The sequence below is a fragment of the Empidonax traillii genome, unplaced genomic scaffold, assembly GCF_003031625.1.
Source record: "Empidonax traillii isolate 1590-97213 ecotype Southwest subspecies unplaced genomic scaffold, ASM303162v1 scaffold219:size747757, whole genome shotgun sequence".
Taxonomy (NCBI): domain Eukaryota; kingdom Metazoa; phylum Chordata; class Aves; order Passeriformes; family Tyrannidae; genus Empidonax; species Empidonax traillii.
The window spans coordinates 707436-732735 of NW_020955412.1; the positions used below are offsets into that span (position 1 = coordinate 707436).

General features: G+C 42.1%; 1 protein-coding gene across 1 annotated transcript in view; it reads left to right on the forward strand.

Annotated features, from left to right (window-relative positions):
• The window catches only part of LHFPL6 (LHFPL tetraspan subfamily member 6), a 143004-nt gene extending 117987 nt beyond the window's left edge, over window positions 1–25017 (forward strand). Inside the window, exons 3-4 of the mRNA XM_027887709.1 lie at window positions 11357–11455; window positions 23913–25017. Of these exons, the coding sequence (XP_027743510.1) occupies window positions 11357–11455; window positions 23913–24031 (218 nt within the window). The 3' untranslated portion in view covers window positions 24032–25017. The remainder of the gene's footprint in view (window positions 1–11356; window positions 11456–23912) is intronic.
• Window positions 25018–25300: the final 283 nt, after the last annotated feature.

A 25300-nucleotide genomic window follows, 5' to 3' on the forward strand; every position in this document is an offset into this window, starting at 1 on the left:
TTACTGAGATGTGCAGTGGTTATCTTCTGTTAATCCTTGGATAGCTCAACTGAGATAAAACCAACTTTAAAAGAAAAAAAAAAGGCAAAAGGCTGGTATGCAGTATTCTTTCACTGGATGCATGCTTTGCATCTAGTCCCGTTTCCCTGTGACTTTCGGGTTATGACACTGAACTTAAGGAATTGTCTGGATATCTTAGTTGCTTTATTCATCATCTATAAATTATTGCTTTTTAACAGATCAGTGAACTAATAGACATGAAAAAGCAATTCTTTGTTTTTAATCCATGACTGAATATTTCCAAAAGTTTGGACATCTAGTGGCGAAATCACTGGAACAGTGCTCAAGAGTCAGGCTGCTGCAGACTTTTACTTAATGCTTGTAACAACCTTAGTCTGCCCAGTTTGTATTGAAAAGATGTGGAGATACCTGTCCATTTATCCATTTCTCTGCTTAGGCATTTTCAGTGATGTAGGATATATTTTCTTCATTTTCTCCTTACCATCTTTCATGAGATCTGTCCATGTACTGGGAAATACTACTACTGGAAGCTTCTGAAAAGCTCTGACTAGTTTTGGCCAGCCTCCATTTGCTATTGAAATTCATATTAATGAAAAAGACTATGCCTTATCTGCTATGACTATATGGAGAATTATGCATTTGGGGAGGTTAGTTATTAAACTACCTTTTATTAATTGCAGTAGGCACCCTTGTGTTTCTATTAGAGTGATTTCTATTTAAATACATTATGCCATATGCCATATGCTGCTCTAGACTCTTTGAACTGTCAAGCATTTGATTCTGAGTCACAAAACGAGGGGGTGAGCACATAGATGCGTTGTCACATAAAGAAATCTGATGGCATGTGATAATGCTCAGGCTTCTTTTTATTTTTTTCTCCAATAAAGCTTGTAATGTACAAGCACTGATCATGGCTTACCAAACAAAAATGAGCTGACAGTTAAACTCCAGAGTGTTTTCTGGAGTTTTTCAAGCATTTCAGTTCCACTCTGCAGATTCCTTCTGCTTTTAACTGGCCCATGTCACATCCTTTTCAGAACAAGAGGTGTCAATCATTTTATTGTATGCCAGACTCTGGGAGAAATTAAACAGAGACTCACCAAAGCTAGTTCTGAGTGGTCTAGCTCTGTGGCAGCAATTGAGGCAGACCAAGGCCATTTTGAAGCAGCAACTTGTTTCCTTACAAAAAACTTCCTTTTAAGGCCAAGCATACAGGTTTACACTAAGCAGCAAGACAATTTGCCCTTCGATCTTCTGTTCTTCCGGTCATTTCCCTGAAAGAAGACAGAATTCATGACAGGAATTGAGACGTTTGCAACTTAAGGGGCAGAATGGGGGCAGAAGGTAGAATATAAGGAATAAAGTAAAGTGTAGGTAACTTTGGGCCAGATTAAATTATGGATTCATATGCTTTTTAAAGGTGTTTACAGTACAGCTTTTTTCCCTTGAGACAGGTTTCTAAGCACACATCAAGATCAATAGATATCTAGGGTGAAACTCATTAGGGTAGATGCTTTGCACTGTTAGAGATACTCTAGGGTCTGCAAGATCTCTATCTGGGCTGGTAAGTATGACAGGGGACTTAGGGGAATCTTACACTGCTCTGGAGAGGCAGCTGGAAGAGCAAGATACTGAACAGCACTTAAACTGACAGAGGGTGACATTTGGGTGGCTAAATCCCACTCTGGGTTGATGCTGCCAGCATAATTCAATCACTGACCTACAAGTGCCTAGTGCCATTTGAGATGCCCTTGGCTGTTCCACCTCCAGCTGCTAGTCCAGATGCATATGGCTTTCCCTGCTGGCTCTGAGTCATGTCTGCCAGTCCCATGTGAATGTCTTTGCTGTCTTAGGGTTCTGTGACCTTAGATGTGTTCTGGTCATAGACCTAGGTTTATGTATTCTTTAAGATGAGAAGAATATCTGCTAGACTCCACTGATTGTACTGACAAAGATCTCAATTTGACTGCCACTGCAGAGGCATTTTCCTAGGTTTCATATGCCCTCTGTCATCTGAGGCACCTAGAACGGAAGACCTGTGCTCTTCTGGAGCAGGTGGGTCACCCAGCTGCAATGCAAGTAGTCCTGTGTGCATGCATGTAACTTGAGCCCCAGCTGCCTTAAGCTGAGCTGCCTGCATGATGGAAAAGGATGTCGAAATAGTCCAACCTTCTGCTTAAAACAGGACCAACCCTGAATCATGACTATGGTAATTACTTTCATGCCTTCAAGTATCCCCTTAGACAAACAAAAGCAGCCAAGTCTGGTCTTATGCAGAGTGCTTAGTGCTGTGCCTTGTATCAGAACACTGGAGAATTCGCCATCTCAGTACACCCCAACTTACCTCATCCATGCGCATGTAATCAGTACATACTGAAGGAAGCCCAAAAGAGAAAACCTGGTGATGCTGGAGTCTCTCATATCCAGTTGTCCACACCCAGCACTCCTGGTTCATGTAATAGCTACGGTGAAACCCTTCTTTTTTACCTTTTTTTTTTTTTTTTCCTTGATTTGAATCTTGATTATCTCATCCCCTGGGATCTGTGGAGTTTCTCTCTGAAGGGTGTTCTACTTGGTACCAAATACTTGTGTCATCATTGACTAAGAGAATGAAAATATAAGAGGGACTCCGTGATTCAGGGAATCAGTTTGAAGTCTCTGCTTCAGTGAATATTCACTCTTTAATAAATTGGTACCTCCTCCAGATACCTTCCGGCTTTATTCTGTGGCCAACCTTAGCCTCACTTAACCATAACCAATATGATATAAATTGCACAGACAGGTCCCTGATTCTTTGGATCTCTCTAAATCCCCCTGCCTGTGAATGGTTCTGAAAAAAAAATGGCAGTAAAGGAGTTTTCAGTGAAATGTCCAGCTACACACTGTAATTTAGCTAGTTCTCAAATATCGTATTAGTTCTACCGCATACAAAAAATACAATTAAACTCTTGGATTCTTAATATCTAGCGCCAACCTCTGCGGACTGTGCAGCCTTTACACTGCTGCTTTGTAATATCTAGTTACAAGAAGTACTTCCAGGAGTGATTTTCAGGAGGTGGAAGTGTTAGGAGCTGCAGCCTCCTGGAGCCCTCTGCATCAGCACCTATTTTGCAGGGCTTTGAAATCTGTGCTGGTACTTTCCTTTCCATCGCAGCAGCTGCCATGTCCCTTTCACTTGTCCATGTATCAAATGGCTCTTATTAATTCACTTCCATTTAGTAGCAGCTCTGTGTTTGATTTCTCCACTCTCTCTAGTTCACTGTTTCTTTTGGGTTTCTCACAGCCACATTTTCTGAAGCCTTCAGAATTGCTTAAAAAATGCCCAGGGCCAAACAGAGCACACGAAGTCTTGAGTCTTTGGGTAGTAATGTCACATCTCTGGGTGGGGAAATTTCCCTCTCTGAGCCTGAAGCACCTCTGTAGTAACGAGCACGCTACCTCTGATCAAATGAAAATTAAGGCAACGTGGTGCTTCATCTGTCAGAAAACTCCCATCTGCGCTCTCCATTGTCCCATGCCCTTGGTCACGGTCAAAGTGGGGGCTGTGACTCTGCCGTGACACAGCACTTTGCTGGCTGGATCCTGTCAGGTATTCCTAATACCTTTTTTAGTGTTCCCCTGCCACTGGCCTTGCTTTCAAAGAGCTCTAGGAAGCAGTAGTAGGCAGGTGGCAGCTCTTCACTGTGGCTGTTTGCTGAAGTTTGGAGGCACGCAGCTAATAAGCAGGGCATGCTCATGATGTGGAGTGACCCAAAATAACAGAAGTCTCATTTAAGGGGTGGGGCCTGACAGTAAGGAGGAGGGGAGCTAAGTAAAGTCGAATGCAGTGAATTACAACCTGGACATCAGAACCAGAAGAGAAGGGGTGGCAGGGTTTTGCCCTTGGATGAAAACCATTTCCACCAGTTTCAAGGTTAAGCAGTTATTGGAGGCAAGACCTGCCAAGCTGAAGGTCATAGTATTTTTTATTGTTCTTACACTTCATTTTGCTTTGCATTTAAGAGTTCCTCTAATGTCCTGCTGTAGCAAAGTCTGTGGCAGAAACACCTTGACCTTGAGTGAAACCCTGAACTGATTTGCTGTCTTCCATGCTGTGACCTTTGTGAGGAGGAATGGGAAGAAATTTCGTGCAGCATAAATGTAATTTCCATCTGTGTGCCTCTGAGGACCTCTGCTTGGACACTCAGACAAGGGAGTCCCTTGCTGTGTTCATTCACAATAGGCAATTGTATCCTCTCTCAAACGAGGCACTTTCAGCTCAGGCTCAGTAAGGAACCAGTCAAATGCCCCATGTTCAGTGACTACTAAGTAAAGAAAGAACTTTTGCCCCAAGTGGTGATCTTGTGTTTAAGCCTAACAGAGAAACAACAAAGATAAAGCAATGATGCTGAGAGAAGATAGAAGTGTAAACTTAAAGAAGGGATGCTTCTGAGTGAAGTGCTGGGGGCTGTCAGTATAAAGACAATATCCTTCACTACCTGAGTCGAGGCTGGACTCCCATGGGCATGCAGCTGGCATGGCCCTGCTCCCCTATTTCCTCTGTCAGGTCCTGCTGCTTTGTCCAGGCTCTGGAGTTTGTCTTAATCTGTTCTGACCTGCTTCTATCACTCCACTGCTTGCAGCTCCTGGAGAGTTCTTTGAACAGGGACTTCAGAAGCTGTGTCTACTGAAGTATGTCACGTCACAGTTTTTTAACCATATTGTTGGTTGGCTAAGGTATGTCTGAAACTTCACATGCCAGCTCAATTTTACTTTCACACTCCAGACTCACTTTTATAGCAGGTAAATGCTTTAAAACCATTACAGTGAGGAGGGGTTTTAAATCACAAGAACCAGAGAGTCAAAGTCCGTGCTGCATCTAAAAATTGGTTTTGTTTTGCTTGTCAAGATAACTGTACCTTCAAAAGACAGATGGGAATGTGAAAACTTTCTATCATCCTTGAAGATTCAGATGGGCAAAAATGAGAAAGAGAAAAAATGTGAAAGGAAAAATCGTCATTAAAATGGTCTTGAAAGGTTTGCCTTTCAAATTATTGTCTGTCATCTTCTCCAGATGGCCTGACTATCTGTCAGATGAACAGTATACATTAGAAATCCCTAACAAAACAAACAAGCAAAAAGAGCAAGGTTTTTTTTTTGGTCAGGTCTGAAAATAAAAGGGGGAAAAGTAGAATATGGGGGAAGTAAAGGAGGGAGATAACTTGAAGAAGATATTTCTCACTAAAAAGTGACTGCACAAAAAGCAACCTTTAGTTCTGGTTTCATTTTTTCTCTGCAGTACATATATCAAGTCTGTCCCATTCCTTTTATTTTCTCTAAGTGAAAATACAAATTGGGTTTTTACAATAACACTGCTGCTTCCTGCTTCAGAGGCTTCCCAGGGTCCTCGTTACAACACAGCAGACCCCTCTAACTGCTGGCCAAGGAGACCCTATGATGCGCAGCAGTCCCTTTCACTGCATTCATTGGGTATAACTGACTGGAGCTGAGGATATACAAAAAATGAATGCATGTAGAGGGCCACCATGATTTAGTTACCATTTTAAAATTAATTTTGTAGCAGCAAGGCTGAGTCCAAAGCTAAGCGCTTCATTCACTGCCTCTGTTCGTCAAACTGATGTTTTTCCCCACCAGACTTACCTGCATCATGTGTTTAGGTTTACCCCATGCAAGGGAGGCAGAAGGACACTGTGGAAGCTTTGGCTTTATTCAACAGGCTTTTGGAGAATGCATTGATTAAATTGGCTGACAAGAAAACCCAAGAATGAGCCACTTAGCAGTCAGGGGCGTGCTGTACAATCAACAAGTGAGTGGAAGAGCTGAGTCTGTAAAACAGGACTTGCTAGCTATGAACTGTCAGGATAGTTACAATTAATTTATGGTATGATGTCTACATGGGTTACTTAAGGCATGTCAGATCCTTGGGTGGAGGCTGCCATTGAAGCCACAGAAGCGGTCTGAGGACTGCCCACCACAGGGATTTGCAAGCTTCCTAATCTGTGCACTGACTTTTGCCAATCGGTCTTGGTGTTTCTGAGTGCAGTAATTTTGCCCACAGCAAAATCTGGTTAATATCCTTTGGTTTGTTAATCCTTCTGTATTCATTGTTTGAAACTTGCTTGTGTCCAGGCTATTCTTGGAGATATTAATAGTATTTAATATTTTACCTCTTGGAATAAGCTGATTGCTGCATGCCACAAATCTTTTCTTTATCAGTTCAAAGATGACACCTAGATCTGTGCCAAACCACTAATATAATTACTGTCCATTCCCTGCTGCATCACCATATGCAGAACCTGTTATATGCAATAATTTTGAATCACAAGCACCACTCCTGACAGACAAGATCATCTTTCAAGTGCTAAGTGTTACTAAAATATGAGCACGCATTATACTCGCAGCAAGAGGGACAGGGAAGGCAGTCTGGACAAGGATTACTCTGAATAGCAGTTTTGCAATTTGTAGGTCTGGCCAGCTCCTCACTTAGCCCATAGGTTGGTTTTAGATCATTCTTTGAAGGCATCCAACATTCTGCATAGACTATGCAAAGAGCCTAGTGGCTAAATTGAACCCTGTTAAATACTTAAACCAAGCACTTAATTCCAGCTTTGGATTGCCAAGGCTGGTTGCACTCTCAGCCCTGCATCTGTCTCCCCATGCCTTGCTAGCATACTGAGCCAGCTGCAGCACTCACAATAGCAGTTTTTCACAGACCAGGGCAAAGAGCCCGTTTCATTATCAAGTATGGATCCTCTCCAGAAAAACTGGTCTGTGTGACAGTGCCAGCACATCCACTGGTGCATGGTATGTCATCTAAAACAACAGCCAAGTGCCACCAGCACCTCTGCTTGCTAGCTGGTCCCGTCACACTGATTGGCTCTCTCACACCTCGAAGCTGTAGCGCCTTCTGTGAAGATGACTTTTACAGACCTGCACATATTCTTCCCCTTTCAGTTTCTTTTAATGACTGTAGTGGATAATGGAAGATGACAGGTGATGGTAATTACAGCATGTTGGTGTTTGGTTCTTTTTCCTTTCTTAAGAAATATTATAGGCATCCTAAGCATTTTAAGCAGCTGTAAAGATGGGTGTGGTATCCTGGGTAGCATAGCTGACTAAATGCAATAACCATAGGGCAGACCAGAATGTGACTCTCGAGCTAAACTAGTAACTGCTCCTGATTGAAGCTGCAGAATTAGCTTAACGTTTTCCACTGGGTTTGCAACCCTTGGATTTAATGTAGATCTCTCAGTGGAAGTTGCAGCTGTTCAGCAGGATCTACATCCTCTGTGATTAAATAAATTGGCTGTAAACATGCATGAATTATTAGCAGTAATGGTATATAGCCTTTTTGCTTTTGCAGAGTTTGATCCACACAGTTAGTTGTTTACAAATAGGGATGAATTTATTAGAAGGAAAAGAAGGGGCTGAGGGGCTTTTGTCCAAGTCCTAGTAACACCATGGGCTTTGAGGCGCACTTCATATCTTCCACGTGTAAAGGAAGGAAGCTGAAATGCTAGTTCACAGCTTTACTGCCCATGCAGACTGAGGAGGCATCAGCCTTGTTGAAGTCATGTAGAATCCTGCTGGAAGCAATGGGACATGACACACACATGCTCATACTTATAAATATACCTCAGGGCATAAAGCAAAACTCATGGAACCTTTTCTTACTGACTATCAGGCTCTAAATCTTTGTGGAAGTCTTACACTGAAAGCAAGTGCCTGAGTTTGGCCCAAACCTTTTCTGCAAGAAGTGCTGGAGAGCATGTTTTGTCAGTAGACACAAATCCACAACAGGTGCACAGGCAGCACTACGGGGAAGGGTCTGAAGGTGAATCAAAACGGGCTGAAAAGTAGTGATATCAAAGGACATGTCAAACCAACAGCTTTAAGACTTGTGGCCAGTTGGTACCAGTTGACAAAACCAGTATTTATAGGCATAAGCCTTTTTGCCAGATGGGAATGTAGACTCATGCTCCTGGCAACACCATTGGTCTCTGAAAGGTTTTTTTTGTTCTCTGAATGAAGCGTGTAAGCTTGCCCATGGCTTTATACCTTGTCCTTTGCACTTAAACATGCTGCTGCTCGTGCTTGGGGGTCATGTGGCAGCACCAGAGAGAGGCAGCAGTTTCCCATTTGATCTCATCATCACAGTGCAGGCTGCAAGCAGAAAGAAGCTGCAGTGCTTGGTGGCTGGTACTCCATAAATGGAACTCGGCACTGCTAAAGTCCATACCCAACTGGAGAGCCAGCTGTCGCTGGGGTAGGGAGACTTTCTGACATAGTGTTCCCTTGCTTGGTTTTTCTGTTTCTGAGAGGCACAGCTAATGGTGAGGCTCGCTGGTTGGGTGCCATGGGCTGGTTACTAGGCAGTGTGGACTGGCTTTAAGGGCAAGCAGCCATGTATGAGCTCCTTTGGAGCAATTCGACATTGCAGTATATTGCATTGCTAAGGAATTTTTGACTGAAACATAGAATTTTTTTTTCAGTGTAACTGGGCTTTAAACTTACAGAGATGGATGTACAGGAACGGGAGAAGGAAATAAGTTGCCAAGGCTTGAGATCACTATATTCAGTGTAGCACTGGAGGTAGAAAGAGTGAACAGGTACCCATATTTGGAAGAGGATGAGCTGTGTTTGGAGAGTGGCAGTATAAAGTGCTGTGAGCAGTATTCGTGGGAAAAAATCCAAACAAGAACCTGTTGCTGCAACAAAACCTAAAGAGAGCTGAAAACAAACAGTCTTTGAATGCAATGTGCACTAGACACTCTTGCCACCTGAGGAGAGTAATTGGCAAGGGCTGAGTAAGAGCTTGTTCTGGGTTTGGAGGAGCAGCATTGTTATGCTAATAGTCCTTTCACTTGCCTGCAGTGCTGCTGTTGTGGTCTCTTGGAAGAATTGGGCAGAAGGCTTTCCCAGGACCTATTTGTGAGGAAGGGCTGGCTGCCATTTCATCTGGTCTAATGCAGGTGGCTGTAAGCCTGCCTTCCCTCCTACCCCCTGCATACATCTCCCTGCACCTCGCAACGGAGCCCTTTGAGCATTTGCAAGGTCTCACAGACAGTCTGTTCAAGTACACAAGTTGATTGAAACCAACCCAGCTAGGGTGGTTCACTTTTGGCCAGAGCAGCTTTTGAGCTGTGGTCTGCCAGGGCTGGCACCCATGGGTTCCATGACCACTGTGGGAAGGGGTCAGAATCACTGCAGGACTGGCCAGGACTGCCACAGTCCACCGGTCTGTGAGGATATCTCTGGCAGGCAGGTGAACTTCCTCCCTTCCTCATCTGTTCTCATAATTAATGGTGATGTTTCTCTTTGCCCCATGGGGTCCTACCCATTCCCAGCACATCAGCCATGCTGTCCATGCCTCACCTTTCTTGCTTTAACAGTTCAAGTGAGAATCAGTTGGGATTTTTTTCAGAGTCTTAAGCTGTCTTTAACAAATGTAGACCCAGTTTTGGCCTAAGTTCTCTTGTCTGAGAATTTGATTAGAAGTGATTCTCATTTACATGGATTCTACCAGCTGCTGGCTCTGTGACCCTGGGGGGAAAAAAATCAGATGATACTGTGAAAGTCATTAGCGAGCACATTAGAAGCAGCCATATCCAGGCCAGGCAAAGTTCTGAAAATACCTGGCATTCATGTGTCCTTAATTGCTTTTCTCTCTTTACAGCTGTTGTGTGAATGCACCGAGAGGGGGCTGCCTCAGGGATTTCTTTTTCATTATATGTTGTAGACAGGGAGACAGGAGCAAGCAGAGACTGCTCAACAAGAGAAGGAAGAAGTAGACTTGAGCAGCAAGAGGAAATTTGAACTTAGTGGAGGAAGATCTAAGGAGCTAATATTGGGTGTAAACAGGGGCAGATGTGCTTGGAAGAGCAGCAGAGTTGCTGCTGAGCTACTTTGCTAGCAGCTGAGATGCTAAGACATTAAACATCTTTTGAAGAAAGATGAGATACCACTTCTGGACTTCAATGCCTTGTTCAGGTGTGTCTTTGAGCAAAGAAAGAGCATAAGGTGATTTCTGCATCTTAAAGGAGCATCAGCAATATGAGAAGTTTAAGTATCTTGAGAATGGAGAGAGTAGAAATGTACAAAAAGCTCCAGGCCCTGAGCCAAAATCCCTCTCAGGACTCCTGTTAAACTGGTGTGATTTCCACATTGTCACAACACCTTGGACTTTTCTGCACTAGGAAAATGGCAGCAGAAGTGCTTTGCCATGGAGCACATTCTCTGTACTCTCAAGAGAGGAAGAGCATGGTGGCGTGAGGTCAAGAGACGTGCAAGTCAGCAAGTGACAGCTCTAGGGCCTGAAACCTTGTGGTCTACCTAGCAGGTAAAGGGCACCACTGCAAACTTTATGAGGACATGCTTGCTTTTACAGCCTACGAAGTGTCACTTGCTCCCAGCCCGTTATTTACATAGTGATTTGTTTCCAGTCTTATAAGTAGGATCTGACACAAAGGAGGTAGCATTTAGATGCTGTAATGTACATTGAAATATTCTCTGTAGGCTGTCTGTGTAAGAAGCTTTGCTGGCTACACCTGCTTTTTGGCAGCTGCTGCAGTGACAGCTGAGGATATGATAAAAATGCCCCTTCTGCAAAATAATCATAGTGCATTGGGTGATTTTGAGCAAGATCTTGTGAAGGGAAAGACTTCACCAAAACGCACCTGTCTGGGACAGCATGAAGGCTAGAGAAAATAAAGTATGTTGTGAATGTTAAGCCAAATATGATAATAGGTAAATGGCTCAAGACCTCAGTTGTCTCAGCTGACTGACTTGAGAAAACTTTGTGGAGTGTGTACTTGTGCTATGAATTGATCAGGTGGTATGAAACCATTATTCTCTTGGTTTTGAAAGGATGAAAACCAAAGGAAAATGACAACAGATTAGCACAGCTGTCAGCTTTCCTGCTAGAACTTTTATAGACTCTGGTTGATTGTTGTTTTAATTAATCAGAAGCAATCAGTAAATACTGTGATTAACACGGCTTCTATTTAACCTCATGTTGTGTTTGTCAAACTGTATATGTAACAGTTCTGAAGAGTAGGAGTCTAAAAGCTCTCAGATAAAAACTCCAGAAGCTGAGAATGGCTTTTGGTGCTGAACTGCCCAGACTGGCTCCAGCCCACAGACCAGCTCTAAACAGTGCAGCAGAATGCAGCAGTAGAAATCCAAAAGGGTTTCAACTGTTTTTAGGAGAAGAAGAAACTTTTTTTTCTCTAGGATTCCCAAATGGCAACTTGACACTTTGATTCCCAAGTGGCAGCCTGTGTTAGAGCTAACGGCGATTGCTTGTATAAACTTCTGCTTCCTTTTCTCTCTGTAGGTTTGTTGATTGGCTCTGGTTGTGCCCTCTATCCTCTTGGCTGGGACAGTGAAGAAGTCAGACAAACCTGTGGTAACCTTTCCAACCAGTTTGAATTGGGTGAGTCATCATCAGAGCATCTGAGCCACATTAGACTCTTTCTGTGTGTTAACCATAAGAACAAACTAGGACATGAGTTCAGGCTCGGAGAAGTAACCTACCTGTGAGTGGTAGGCTATTCATATTGCCTAATTCTGGTATGGTGCTAAGGCAGGGAATTTCAGATTGTTTTCTGGAAATATTTTGCAGAAGAATGTTATAAAAAAAAATAAATGTATGTATGTATGTATATTTTTAAGATATAAATTAGATTTAATAATCTTTCAGTGTGGGAGCTAACACTCCTGGAGACCTTGACAAAGGGTAGACAGAGGCATCCCATCACTGGACAGGTCAGAGTAATTCTCAATTCGTACAATTGGCTGTCTTTGAATTCTGATATGCTAATGGCCTTCTAACCCAAGCCTAAAGAGTAAACTTTTTTTGTTATTCACGTATTTGGGAAGCTGGCAAATAACGCGTGTTCCCTATGTCAGCCATCTCCCAAATAAGCCATTGGTCTCACTTTTGATATCTGCACTGAGACTGGAATGAGAGCCAGGGATGAAGCCAAAACAGGTTCACACCCTTGCTCTCTCTAGAGAGGATCTAGACGGCAAGGGCTAAGCAGCAACCTAAGGATTAAGCAACATGGATGATCAGGATCTGATGTTTGAATGCACATCTAGGTCCTTGTTGAGCTAGAAGGATCGATGCAGTTACTGACACCCTACTCTCTAAGTTCTCTCTTATCCTGTGTCGCTTGAAGAGAGGGATCTGCAATGCTCCTGAAAAAACAGGGCACCTTGACCCCCCACAGACTTGAGAGCTTTCACTCCCAAGCACAGAGAGCTCCCCCTTTCCAGCCCCTGAAAGCTAAACCTTAGTTGATCTTAGAAATTCTTTCCATAACTGTGTGTGCAGGACCTGTGCAGGGCTCGACAGTAAACCCCGTGCGAGAAATAATGGACAAAAACGATCTCCTAGGCTTAAAGGCAAACCTGCTGCATTATCTTTTAATTTTACACTAATGTTTCTGTCAGATTTCAGGAATAAGGAGATTTGTTTCCATCTCACAATGTTTTTTGTCAAGATATGAAAATGAATTGAGGTTGAAAGATAAAAAAATATTGCTTTGGGAGAGATTCTCCAGGCCACCCTGCCCTACACCATTCCTGTGGTGTTTTGAGTGCATTTGATCTGGCATGGGATCAAAAATTCTCATGACAAATATCAGCACCCATCACTACAGTGCTACTGATGTTCTTATCAGCAACCACCTATGGTGTTGCCCAAGGCATGTGTAATGTGCTCTAGAAGCTTTACCTTGTTATTCTGAACTCTTAATATCCTTCTGCAGTATTGATATTAAATTTTCTTTTCAGTGAAGTATAAAAAGTTCCTGCACGATTTTTATTCACCTAATAATCAAAAGATATAAACACAAGGGAGAGAGAGCAATGAGAACAGAAATGTACAGTTAATTAGCAGAAAAAAAGTGTCCCAGAGCTGAGATTCCCAGCTCTATGGAAAGGTGTCTCAAAGGATGTAGTGGAAAGACTAGGCAAAACTCTCTGGTAAAGTGTTGCAGGGAACATTCAGTTTGCCGCTGCCCATGGTCAGTCCTGTGCAGAAGCCTGAAGTAGTTCCTAGCCAGTGCTTTGAGCACCACACCCTTTGAAAGGCCAGCTTGCCCCTCATTGGTGCACGCTGATGCCTGCTCTTCCACACCGAGTGTGTGAGCAGCTCTGCTCCTGTGATCCCTGCTTATTTCCATGTTTGTTTCCAGGTGCAAAAAAGTGTTACCTCTGCAGGTTATTTCTCTGCAAACCCAGAAGGTGGGTGTCGTGCCAGTCTGAGCTCCTTGAAGGCAGCACTTGGGCAGTTACAAACTGTGATCTTGAATTCCGTCATGTCCACAGTCAGAGCAGAATCTCCGAGACCACCTTCATTGTCTCGATCTTGACTCACGAATCAGATATTCGCATAAATTGAATCACTCTGACATTAAAGTCAGTGAAGTGACTTTGTGAAAATTTCAGCTGACAGCTTTCCTTCCAGATATACATAAGGACCATAAGATGCATTGCAGTAACTGTGAAGGCGTGTACTCGTACTGTATTTTCTGGACCCAGAGCACACAGGGCAGGTGTTATACATGCCTAGACTTGACAGCAGTGCTGGTCTCACTGATCTGCTGCAATCATATGTTAACACATTAATTAACAGATTATAATGAGAGCTGTAATTTGCTGTAGTGATTTCCGCTAGGCAGCTCTGCCACTAAACGTCTCTTTTCCACATATATTGGCAGCGAACTTAAATGCTTGGTTATGGGTTTTTTTACTTAATGTCAGTGTCTGGTTGATGCTGTGTTATCAAAATCATCTATAAAGAAGAGGTACTGTCTGAGGGCCGTTCAATAACCACACTGCTCATCTTTCATAAATACCTCTTGGTTCGTGATAACCCCAACCCTCTAGTCTTTTCTGAATCATTAGAGACTGGCATACTCATTATAGCCTACAGGCCAAGAATGATGTTTCAAAGACTTAATCTCACTAAGTCTCAAGACAAATTTAAGTAATTATTGCTTTCATTTGAATATTTAATTTGATTAAACCACAATGATATGCTTACTATTCCTGAGCCCATGAAATGAGCTGTATGAGGAACCAAGCTGCATTCAAAATCTGCTCTCAGAAAATCTGAGCTGTCGTGAGCCCTGCACTGGTTTGCTAATGGAGAAAATGTGGTGATAGGAGTGCTGGTCCTGCACCTCCTGCTACTGCGGGTGCTAGTGAGGATGACACTGAGAGCCTAATTCAGCCCATATGGTTAGTCTCAAAGGAAAGAGTATTCAAAGGAATGCTGGTCAGCAGATGGCATTGACTCCTCTGCAAGCATGGCAGAGCAACTGCTTCAGGTTGGGCCACAGAAAATGTGTGTGTGTGGTTAGGAAAGGAGAGTGAAAGCTCGCCAGGTTTGACCACAGAGCCTGGAAAGGTGGGAGTTGAGCACTGATTTGTTGTGGACTTAAAAAAGGTGAGGGGAAAAAACTTTTTAGTTTGAAGGTAGAAAAGATAATCTAGGAGCTGCAATCTGCATTGTAGGAGGATGAGAAGAGCAAGAGGCAGGTACAGATGAGGAACTACAAGAACTCTCTTGAGAAGCAGCTGAATTGTGCACCATGAAATGTAACGTTAACCAGAAATGTTCTAGAATTAGCAGTTAAATGAAACCAAAACATGACAAATGCCCACCCCCTGTAACATGCTCATAACTAGATAAAATAAATAAATAGAAATGCTAAGAACCCATAAAACTCCCTAATCCTCAGTGGGTGTACTAGATAAGAAATGCTTGTCATGTCTTCAGGCGCTCTGAAAAGGCATTAGACTAATAGGCACTCCAAATAGTGCTGAGGTAGCCCATATTGTGAAGAGGGACCGCCCTCCCTCCACCCCCGTCAAACACATACATTTCTGTGTACATTCCAAAGCAATATTTAAAAAGGCTGCAGGAAAAATAGTCATGCCTTTAATTTATGTATAAGTGGATTTGAGTATTCTTTTCTAGAAAACCTGAGCCAATATTATGAAATGCCCAGCAGTTTGCTGCTCTCTTTAAAAATGGATATTTATTTGGTTTTTATAAAGTGAATTATGTCCAAAGGATTTACTTAAACATTTATGTATTTAATTGGGCTATTTTTTTTCAGTCAAATGAAAGTGGTTGTACAGCTCCATCTCTGACAAAGAGGAGTTATTCTTCAACTGAAGATACCCTGCCAAGGATGACCCCATTTGTTGATTAAATGACATTCAATAGATGAGCTGTTTTGCTAATGGGGATGGGGAATAACCTCCATAAATAGACAGACGGAGACTGGCGCACCTGTAGAGGGCCTCGCTCCCAGCTCTTCTCTAGCAATCTGTTTTTGCCATCATGAAAAAAAGCATGGTGATAGATCAGACCTTTGACAAATGACCCCTCACAAATCTTGTTGAGTGGTTAAGGTCATAATAGGTCTCTGTTATGTTCCTCTTCTTGTAGTTGTCAGCTCTCCTAGCTTGTGGTTGCCAGCCTCCTAATCAGCATGACTTCTGTGGAGGTCTGGGAGCCCTGCTTCGTATCACAGCATCCCATCACAGGTCACAGATGGAGCAGAATTCCCACTGAAACACTAAACTGTGAACTGGAGTAATCTTCTCACACTGTTTTTAGGATAGTAACTCCTAGAAATAGGGCAATACAAATAAATGGGGGAGGGGAAGAGATTTTTATATTTTACAGCTGTACAGTTGCTTGCTCATTGACTGAGTCAAAATCCTCATCTAATTTGGCAACAGGCTAATGCCTGAAGTGAAGACCAGAGTAATAAGCGAACAGTGCTTGAAGGGGCTGCCTTTCATTGAGGGTGGATCAAAATCATCTTAATCTTTTGTCACTGTGCAAAATGTTATTGTTGTGTTGCATTATTTACACCCTGGAGTTGCCTGTGGGCCCTTTCAGGGCAGCACTGACACGGCACAGCAGTACAAGAGCTGCTGACTGAAGTGTGTGAAAGTGAGTCAGATCTACAAAATCCCCTCGTCTACAAAAGGAATTAGGTGATTTCCCAAAAGGAAGCATCATGATAGCATATAATATAGCACACATTCAATTTCACTGAGCTAGAGGCACTAATACAGTTGTGTTTTTTTTTCATTTCTAAATGTACCATGTAAGGATAACAAATGAAAAGTTGAGGTTTTATCAGGGAATTTATCTAGATGTGGATGACTTATGCCCTAGGAAATTTTATCTGGCCTCGAGCTGCCAATGCCCTACCACCAGATTTATGAAATGATATTGTGTACTTACCTTATTAACCTGAAAGAATGTAGACACTAAATTTAAGATAAAGTCCAATTTTTAAGTTGAACTACTTTGAAAATAGTTTTTCTTCATTTGAGGAAGTACAGTGTGACTGGGCAGTCAGAACTCAGCTTGGATGATCAGTGCTTCAGATTTTTTTATGACCTACCCCTTTTTGTGAGAGATTACTTTTTCTGTCATCCATCTCCTTACCTAGGACCTACTGGTTTTTATTCTGCTATGCGATTTTTGTGCTCAGAAGCATTCTACGAATACGGCTTGGTGTTTGCTATATGTGATTACCTTCAGAGCTCATCTCTGAATTTCATGATGCTTTTCTTTGCTATTGCCAAAGTTCTATTTGGTGATGGCATAGGCTGCCCAGGCTGCCCAGAGAAGCTGCAAATGCCCCATCCCTGAAAGTGTTTAAGGCCAGGTTGGATGAGCCTTTGAGTAACCTGGTCTAGTGGAGGGTTCCCTGCCCATGGCAGGGGGGTTGAAACTGGACGATCTTTAAGGTCCTTTCTAATCCAAACCATTCATATGACTCTTTGACTAAGGCAGTGAAAATGACAAGTCTACCATCAGGGACTCGGGTATGGAATTGGCACACTATGTCCTGCCTACCCACTGGGCAGCTGCTACCTTAGCCTGCCCAAGATGCATTCTGATCTTGTTTGAGTTAATGTCATCCTTATAAGACTGGGAACAATCTCATGTCCTGTGTCTTCTGCAAATCCTTCTAGAGCCTCTCTAGTTGTTTCACTTTCTCTGGCTGTCAGGCTCTATCACTCCCTGTCCTGGGCTCAGGTGTAGCATCAAGCAAAGCAAGAGCTCCAAATACACACCTTTGTTTGCTGTCTCTGACAGCCCATCTGTGAACTGCTATGAAAGGGCTTGCCTGGCCAAAGTGGATGTCTAGAGAGCAACTTAAAAGCCTGACTCCCATCCTGAACTGAATAAGCAGCTGAATTGGTCTCACAACCTCTCAGAAACTTCTCTGTTGAGGGATATTTGTTTCCAAGTATCACTGTTATTAAGGTTCCCCTTTGCCACTTTTAGACGGCTTGAAATGTTTTAAAGAGAACTGTTGACTTGATAATTACTTTTGCTGTAGAAATATCAGAGTAAATGATCTTTAAAGCACTTTGAAAGCAAACCGTGCAGTTACTAGAACTGCATAAAACTCCCACAGAAAGCAGTGGATATAAAAAAGGCTTTTCCAGCTAGTTAATTTGTCTTAGGTGACATCATTTTAGCATCTGGCTGATTGTTGGCATACAATGCCAAAACAATCAAGATAAGGATTTATAGGGAAGGACAGTTAGTTAGAATTGTATTAAAGGCAAAAGACTTGAAGATGTATTTTTCTATGAGAAATCAATCTGGAAAAGGCAGGTTTTTTGTTTTCAGGTCCTCTGCAAACATGTCCGAGATTTTACCCATTCATTCTTTTTTACTGGGGCTGAGCACAATCTTTACAAGCATACCGAAGGTGCAGCTACTGAGTTATTAGAAGAGTGAGTAAACTACGTGCCAGTAAAGAAAGTGTTCCATCAAGAAACATTTCCTCTTTTATGCTACCCAGATAGCTTCCATTCTTAATTCTTCATAAGCCTTTGGTGACTATATCAAGGTCCACATATATTTTAACATAAGGAGGGACTATTTACAAGAACATATAGTGACAGGACAAGGGGGAATGGCTTGAAAGAGAGTTGGTTAAAATATTAGGAAAAAATTCTTTACTATGAGGGTAGTGGGACACTGGATCATGTTGCCCAGAGAAGTTGTGGATGCTCCATCGCAGGAAGATTTAAGGCCAGGTTGGCTGGTCTGAGCAACCTGGTCTAGTGGAAGATGTCATTGCCCAGGGCAGGGGGGTTGTAACTATATGATATTTAAGGTCCCTCCCAACCCAAGACATCCTATGATTCTAGAAGGCACTTCCCTTTGTTGTCAGACTTAGATCATGGTCATGCAAGGACCCTCTGTAGTCAATAGACATAAGTGGGAACATCCAGAAAGAGACTCAGACCACATGGAACAAGTATTTGGTGCTCTTTATTATTCAAAAAGGGCAGCTGAAGTGGTTGTTTGGAATCTCATTATAGTTAAAAGGGAGAAAAATAAGTGCTACTAGAGCAGAGTTCACCTGCTGTACTTCAGGTGTTTAGCTTAAGAGGAAATGCAACACAATTTTGTAAGTGACCACCCCAGAGTGGATGTCCAAAGAGATGGGAAATTGATTTCAGTTTCTGCAGTAGGTGAGCTTTCTGCTGGCTTCCTGCAGGAGGCTGAGAGAGCTCCGTATTAGCTGGACATAAACCATTTGCCCTTGGGAATTTGAGCATTGTAGTTGACACAAGGTATTGGTTTCTCCTTCATTATTCCATGATGAATGCACACCTACAGCAAATTTGAGGTTTGAATAAACAAAATTATGTGATCCTCCAAAGAAAGGAGGATTTGATCACATAAGTGAGTGTCTGCATACAGCAAAACTAAAAAATTTCAAGTTGTCATTTTTGTCCTACTTTTTTACACTACAGAAATTTATGAAATTTTATGCATTTAGTTACAGACCAATTACAAGTAACCAAAATAGTTTGATCTGTACACACATAAAAAGTCATATTTCTTTGAAAAGCTAAATCCATTGAGAAAGTCAGATCCCTGCAGCGGACAAAGAAACCTGTTTCACTGAATGTATTATTTTGTATTTGCTGGGCTGCAGTTTTACCTTATATAGTGTTCTTTTTTTGTCTCACATAACTGCTTTAATCTTTTCTGGATGCATTCCAAGTTTCAGCTTCTTTTCCTGCTTTTATAGCTTATTTCACATGACAATTTTTCATTGTAGCTGTGTCAAGAAAAAAATCCTCAGCTATTTAATTTATCTTGGATTTTTTTTCACAATAATTGTGTCTTATTAATTAGCTGATTATCTTTTACATTAATTTATGGCTTTCATATCCAAATCCCCATATATACTTTAACATCACACTCTACTTTTTTCCTTGATTTCTTTTCCAACAACCTGATTGATTATGTAAACTTACATTCTCTATAATACTAGACTCTCATGTGAAACTGGTCATTTTGCAGGAATTTGGTTTTTGTTTTTGAAGGTATATAATTTGTATCCTACAGTCCAGCTAATTCTGAAATCTTTTTTTCTTCATCTTGGAAAATAGGCTGTACCTAAGGTTAATTGATTAGAGTTTGGCAAATACTCCAGACTGCAAGCCCAGTGTAGTCTCTTAAAATTAACAGCAAGATTAACAGGTACAAATATTTAAGATACTAAATCATGCAATTAACAGATTTTCAACCAAGATACTTTCAAGATATTTTTTCATAAATGGCAATTATTGGTTATTTTAGACTAAACCATATGTTATTTCCAAGACCTTGATAACTATATGTGATAATTATTTATAAGACATTGTGAATAGAAATCCTGGTAAAATTCTGTTTTGGCAACTGGATCCTGGCACAGCTTCATGGTAGATCAAGCATCCACAGGTTTTCTGTTACCAAATTTCATTCACTCCCAAATTTTTTCTAATCTTTCTTTGCCTTTGTATTCGAGAGGAGGAGGGGAACAAGGAGACACGTATTATGGCCTCGAAGATTACATTAGAAATAAGAAAAAGGCATGGAAGTGTTTTTTAATAAACCCATCAGTCACTGCAAAAATACCCCTCCACATTTGTCTGATTTCTTTTGATTTAGTAAATATTGTTTTATGTTCTCTGGGACTCTTTTCCGTGAATCTTCTTTTGATAGTGTCCTCACTCAACATACTATTGTCTTTGGTCCTTGGGGACCACAATTTCTCTCAATCCTCTTTAAAAAAGAGAGGAGTGTAATGTTTCCACTCTTTCATTCTTTTATTTGCTTGGTAAATGGTCATCCATCCCTGTAGCTGCAAAGTCCATTATTCTGTTACTTCAGTGTTCATCTTGGCACTCTTTTGTTGCCAATCCCAGTAAAACAAAGGTGAAAACAAAGTTCTTAATGGCTGACTACAAATTTACCTGAGCCAACTCGGACAGTCCTGCTTCACTGAGCAACCAAGAGCTCCAATTATTTATGCTCTCTTTAAATTAAAAGAAAAAAAAAAAAAAGGATCCAGAATTAACAACATGCTGAAGTGCTGAAGCCACAGCTTCTCACTCCATACTGACCTGTCAGGTAAAGACTGATTTGTTAAAAGCACCAGTTCTGCATGGAGAAGCAAGCTACTGTGATTCATGTCATCTCTATCGGAAAGAAGAGCACTTCAGCTGCTGGGAATTTACTTTGGCACAAAACCAGATCTAGCCCATCTTATGAGCAAGAACATGTATACATTCTTGCATGCATTTCCACATCCTCAATGGACGGGCACTCTTGTATCTATGTCTATCTCTATCTCTATCTATCTCTATCTCTATCTCTATCTCTATATCTATATCTATATCTATATCTATATCTGTATCTATATCTATCTATGTGTGTATTCCTGTGCATCCTTGAGGAATACAACAGCTTTTGTGCCTTTCTGTGTGTGTGAAAATTGACATGGTTTCAATAGCTCCTTTAATTCTATCAAGTGTTTAGGTAGTCTTGATTTTCATTTTAAAGTTTTGACATTAAAAAATGGGAAACTGCAATACTGGATTTCTAGTCTTTTATATGATGGGCTCCATGAAAACTCTGCTGTACTTGATGGTTGAATTTAAGCTCCAGTTCTGCAAAGCTCTTAACCGTTTGTTTACTAGTGAATACATGACTAGTCCTGCTGATGTCAGTGCAATAATAGTTGCTCAACTCTGCTTTCATAAAGCTTCTTGTTCCTTTTAAAATGAGTGGTTTATACCAATGTGAGGAAGAAGTAATTTTACAATTTAAAATGGCACTAAATTACCCAATTATTGATAACCAACAATCTTTCTTTAGGATGCAGTAGACTAAAAAAGTCATACATGTGGTAAAATGAGAACACCAAAGCAGAAACATTAACTCCAAAATATTTTTCTCCATGTGTAATACAAGATTACAGAAGGGGTGGCATTGTTTCATTTTGACACATGGCTATGCAGTGTAGGCATTCATCGCAATGGGTACCTTTGAGATGGATTATCTCTGGCCTTATACTTAACTATACTTGCAATGAAAAGTATAGCTAAGTCTTATACCCTCAGATACCTGCCCGACTTCAGGCTCTTCTTCAGCACAACAGCTTGAAATTCTGTTCCGCTCAGCATCATCCAAGTACAGATCAAGCTATTCTATCCAAGGCCTCCCATTGCTCTTGACACAGGCTAGAAAGAATGGCCAGGTTTATTGCTGTGTTATTATTGCTCTAAGGTCAGGCTCCCGGCTCTTTCATCCGTTCTCCTGCTCTCCCATTCTTTCATTTGTTCATCTTGACCCAACTCACACTTGTGAACTACGTTGCATTTGTTAGATCAAGAGGCTACCTGCCTGCCGTGTCTCAGAGCATTAAGTAGGGTAGTGGTCCTTTGGGTAAATGGAGCGTGGTATAGAGAAATAAATGTTATTCTCTTCAGCCAAGAGTGAACGTGTATGTTGTGACTGTTGAACACATCTCTGACACTGATTCAACAGTTCTTTCCTCTTAATATGTATCACACACACTGTCCCCCTCTCCCTCTGCCATGGCACAAAACTTGAAATTACTCCATGCAAAAAGTCAAATTTACTTCATTCTATCCTGCTTAGGTTACAGCTTTGGGCAGTGGTCCCAGGTGAATTTCTTTTTTAAAGCAGTGTTTTGACATTTATTTTCTCTGCTTGGACGCATGAGAAAGATTTAAATTTTCAAGCTGCAACTACTGATCTCTTAGGAGTTTTAGCAATACTTCACAATTTAAAAAGACCTATCAGATGAAGTCCATCTTTTCATGAGAAATGCTGTAGCACGTCCTACCCTCTGATAAATATTACAATTTTCAAAACAATCCAGTGGGTTTAAATATCTTGTATACTCTTAAACCTGGTTTTGAAATTCCCAACAGAAGCTATAGACTGTGTGTGTATACAAGAAAAACAATAGATGGCCCAGACACAGGTCTCTCCAAGTACTGCTGTGTGATCGGGCAAGTATCAGCATCAGTGACATTGCCAGGCACTTGGCAGCTCTCCAGGGTTTCTGATGGCCTTCTCTTGAGGAAGTCAGACTCTCTGTGTGGTCTTCTCTAAGGAAGCCAAGAATGGCATTGATCTACGGAGCATAACCAGATGACAAAACCAAGTAAATCTCTCTGTCTGCTCCAGCATATTAAGGAGAGAGGCTAATGAGCTCAAACCAAGGCCACACAGCTCCTTAAGTCCTCTTGGTCATATCAGGGTCTTTGTTTCACTGAATTTTTTTTTTTAATAAAAATTTGTGAGGCTTATGAAGAAAAAGCGAAACAAGTACTATGCTTCCTGCTGTGGTGCCAAGCTGAGATCTTCAAAGTGGCCAGGAGCATAAGTGTTGCTTCTCATTAATGTCTCCTTACAAAGCTTACCTGGCAGTACCCTGTAGACAGTTGATAGCCATGCTGTCTGCTTTGAGGCATGCTAATGCCTTGGACATGTAAGATGGACGGACATCTTGTGTTTGTGGTGCCTAAGGCAGGAGTAGCTGAGTTGATAATTGCCTGAACCTGAAGCCTGGCCCTCAGGGGTGCCATTGGGACAGAATATGGACGTGTCGCCTGTTTCTAGATGGAAACACTGTTGATACCTTTTGTCCTCTGAAAGGAAGGATTGTTTCTGATGTTTTTCCCAGAGGTTGGGAAGGAAATGTTGCATTGCTGCTTGTGCCTTACTGAGAACGCTCGCTGCTCAAAGAGGGGTGATATCACCCATGGTGTCAATAAGACAGGGAGCACCTCGGTTGTAACAAGTCCCAAGCACTCAACATCAGAATGACCAAGATGATGCAGACCAAATGAAAATTATTTTTGAGATGGGCTGAAATCCTGAGGAGTAGCAGCAGGCATTTCCATGCCTTCGGAGGTCTCTAAGAAGGCCACCTTCCTGCTGCGGCCACTGTTCTCCTGATCTCCTTCCCTACTGCAGACACAGTCATGCCTGAAAGGGAAGCAATCACTTTACAGTCCACCATGGGATTCCCCAGCACCATTCACTGGTGATAAGTTTGACTATATAGAGATACTGAGGCCATTAAGTGGATTCAAAGTCATATTGTGGCACTGTTACGCAGGTTAGACAGAAGATCAGTGAAGCTTCCAGCAATGAGTGGTGACCTTGGATGGAGATAGAGAAATTTCTCTCTTTTTTTTATTTCTAGAATTTACGATTCGATTCCCACAGCAGCCCCCATGCAGGGGGTTGCTCCTTTGCGGATGGTCAGGATCGATGCCCATGTGAATGGGTCCCCCACATCCATGTCCCGGCTCACTGTCACTCAGCAGTTCGCAGCCGCGTCCGGTTTCAATCCCTGTCACCGCAATGGCAGAGCTTGAACTTGTGCCCCCCGTTCCCTGCCTAAGGCGGGCACACAAGTGGGGCAGAAAACTAGGAAAGCGTTTTCCCGGGTGAGCAGAAGGGAGGGTGGCGGCTGACACTGATCTGTGTCACTCTGTTTCTCTTACAGGGACCTGCCACATCGGCTGGGCCTACTACTGCACGGGCGGGGGCGCGGCGGCGGCCATGCTGGTGTGCACCTGGCTGGCCTGCTTCTCGGGCAAGAAGCAGAAGCAATACCCCTACTGAGCCGGCCCTGGGCGCGGGCGCTGCCAGGCGCCTGAGGGGCTTGCCGAATGTCTTCTGGATAACGACGACGAACAAGGAATTTTTAAGTGTATTCTCTCTGGAGCGGGCCTCAGGCGGGATGGCGGGCGGCCCCAGGGTGGCAGGGAGGTGAAGGCTGTTCAGAGCCATCCAGTCTGGATGGGCAGGGGCAGGCTTTCTTCCTACAAGCCTGCTCATGGTCTGCTCCACAAAAATACAAGCAAGGAAAACTCCACTTTGGCAAATGGTGAAATTCTGCATGCACCAATTAATTAGCAGGTTGGTGAGGGGGCAGTGGTGCCTGGATGCTGAGCTAGAGAATGGCAGCCCTGAAAGCACACACACACACACGCACAGATGTTGACCATGGCACAAAATGAGTAGAGAAGAAACTTTTTTTTTGGTGCGAATCTTCTTTCTTTTCCTTTCTTTTTTTTTTTTTTTTTTTCCTACTTCTCTCTGGTGGTTTAAAACTCAGTGTTGCAACACTTTTTAATCTATATATTAAACTTAATAAAAGGACCAATAAGCCACTTTATCAGTATTTTGTATAATCTCTACACATTCTTCTTGCCCAAACATTTAGCCACTGCTTATTCAGCCCTCTATAACTTTTATTAAGCCTCTGTGTTTTAAACATTATTGCAAAATGCAACATAGTTACTTGGCACATGTAGCCTCCCTATAGTACTTTTATGAAATGCAGTAAATGGACGTTTTTCCGTCCATTGGAAATTCCACTTAAGGTACTGTAGAGCTCTGTTGGTTACGTATGACTAACAGGAAACTTCTTCCAGACATAGATTTCTGTTGCTGTTATGTTTAGCTCATTGATGTCGTATTGTGCTGTACCATGTTTATTATTTCAATATTCATTTTTGTAAAATATATATATATAATATGTGCTATTTTATGTTTGTATTTGAAAAATCTCTGTAAATAAATTTTTCCTTGATCAATACTTGCAATGCGTGGTCGTGTCAGTAGATGAAACAGTTCCTTCCCAGATTCCCACTGGAAAAATTCTCAGAAATAGTAATAACTTTTATAGCCATGCTGTATCCTTTTACCCTGTAAAACACATACATTTAAGGTTCAGTTATATTACCTGAGGACAGACATGTATTGCCACTGGAGGCATTCTGGTGTATCCCACATTTTTGCCTGCTGCTGTTGGGTGTCCCAATGGACTTCAGTGACACCTTTCCATTTTGTCCTGGCTGCTGCAGACAGCATTTCACACAGCACTGT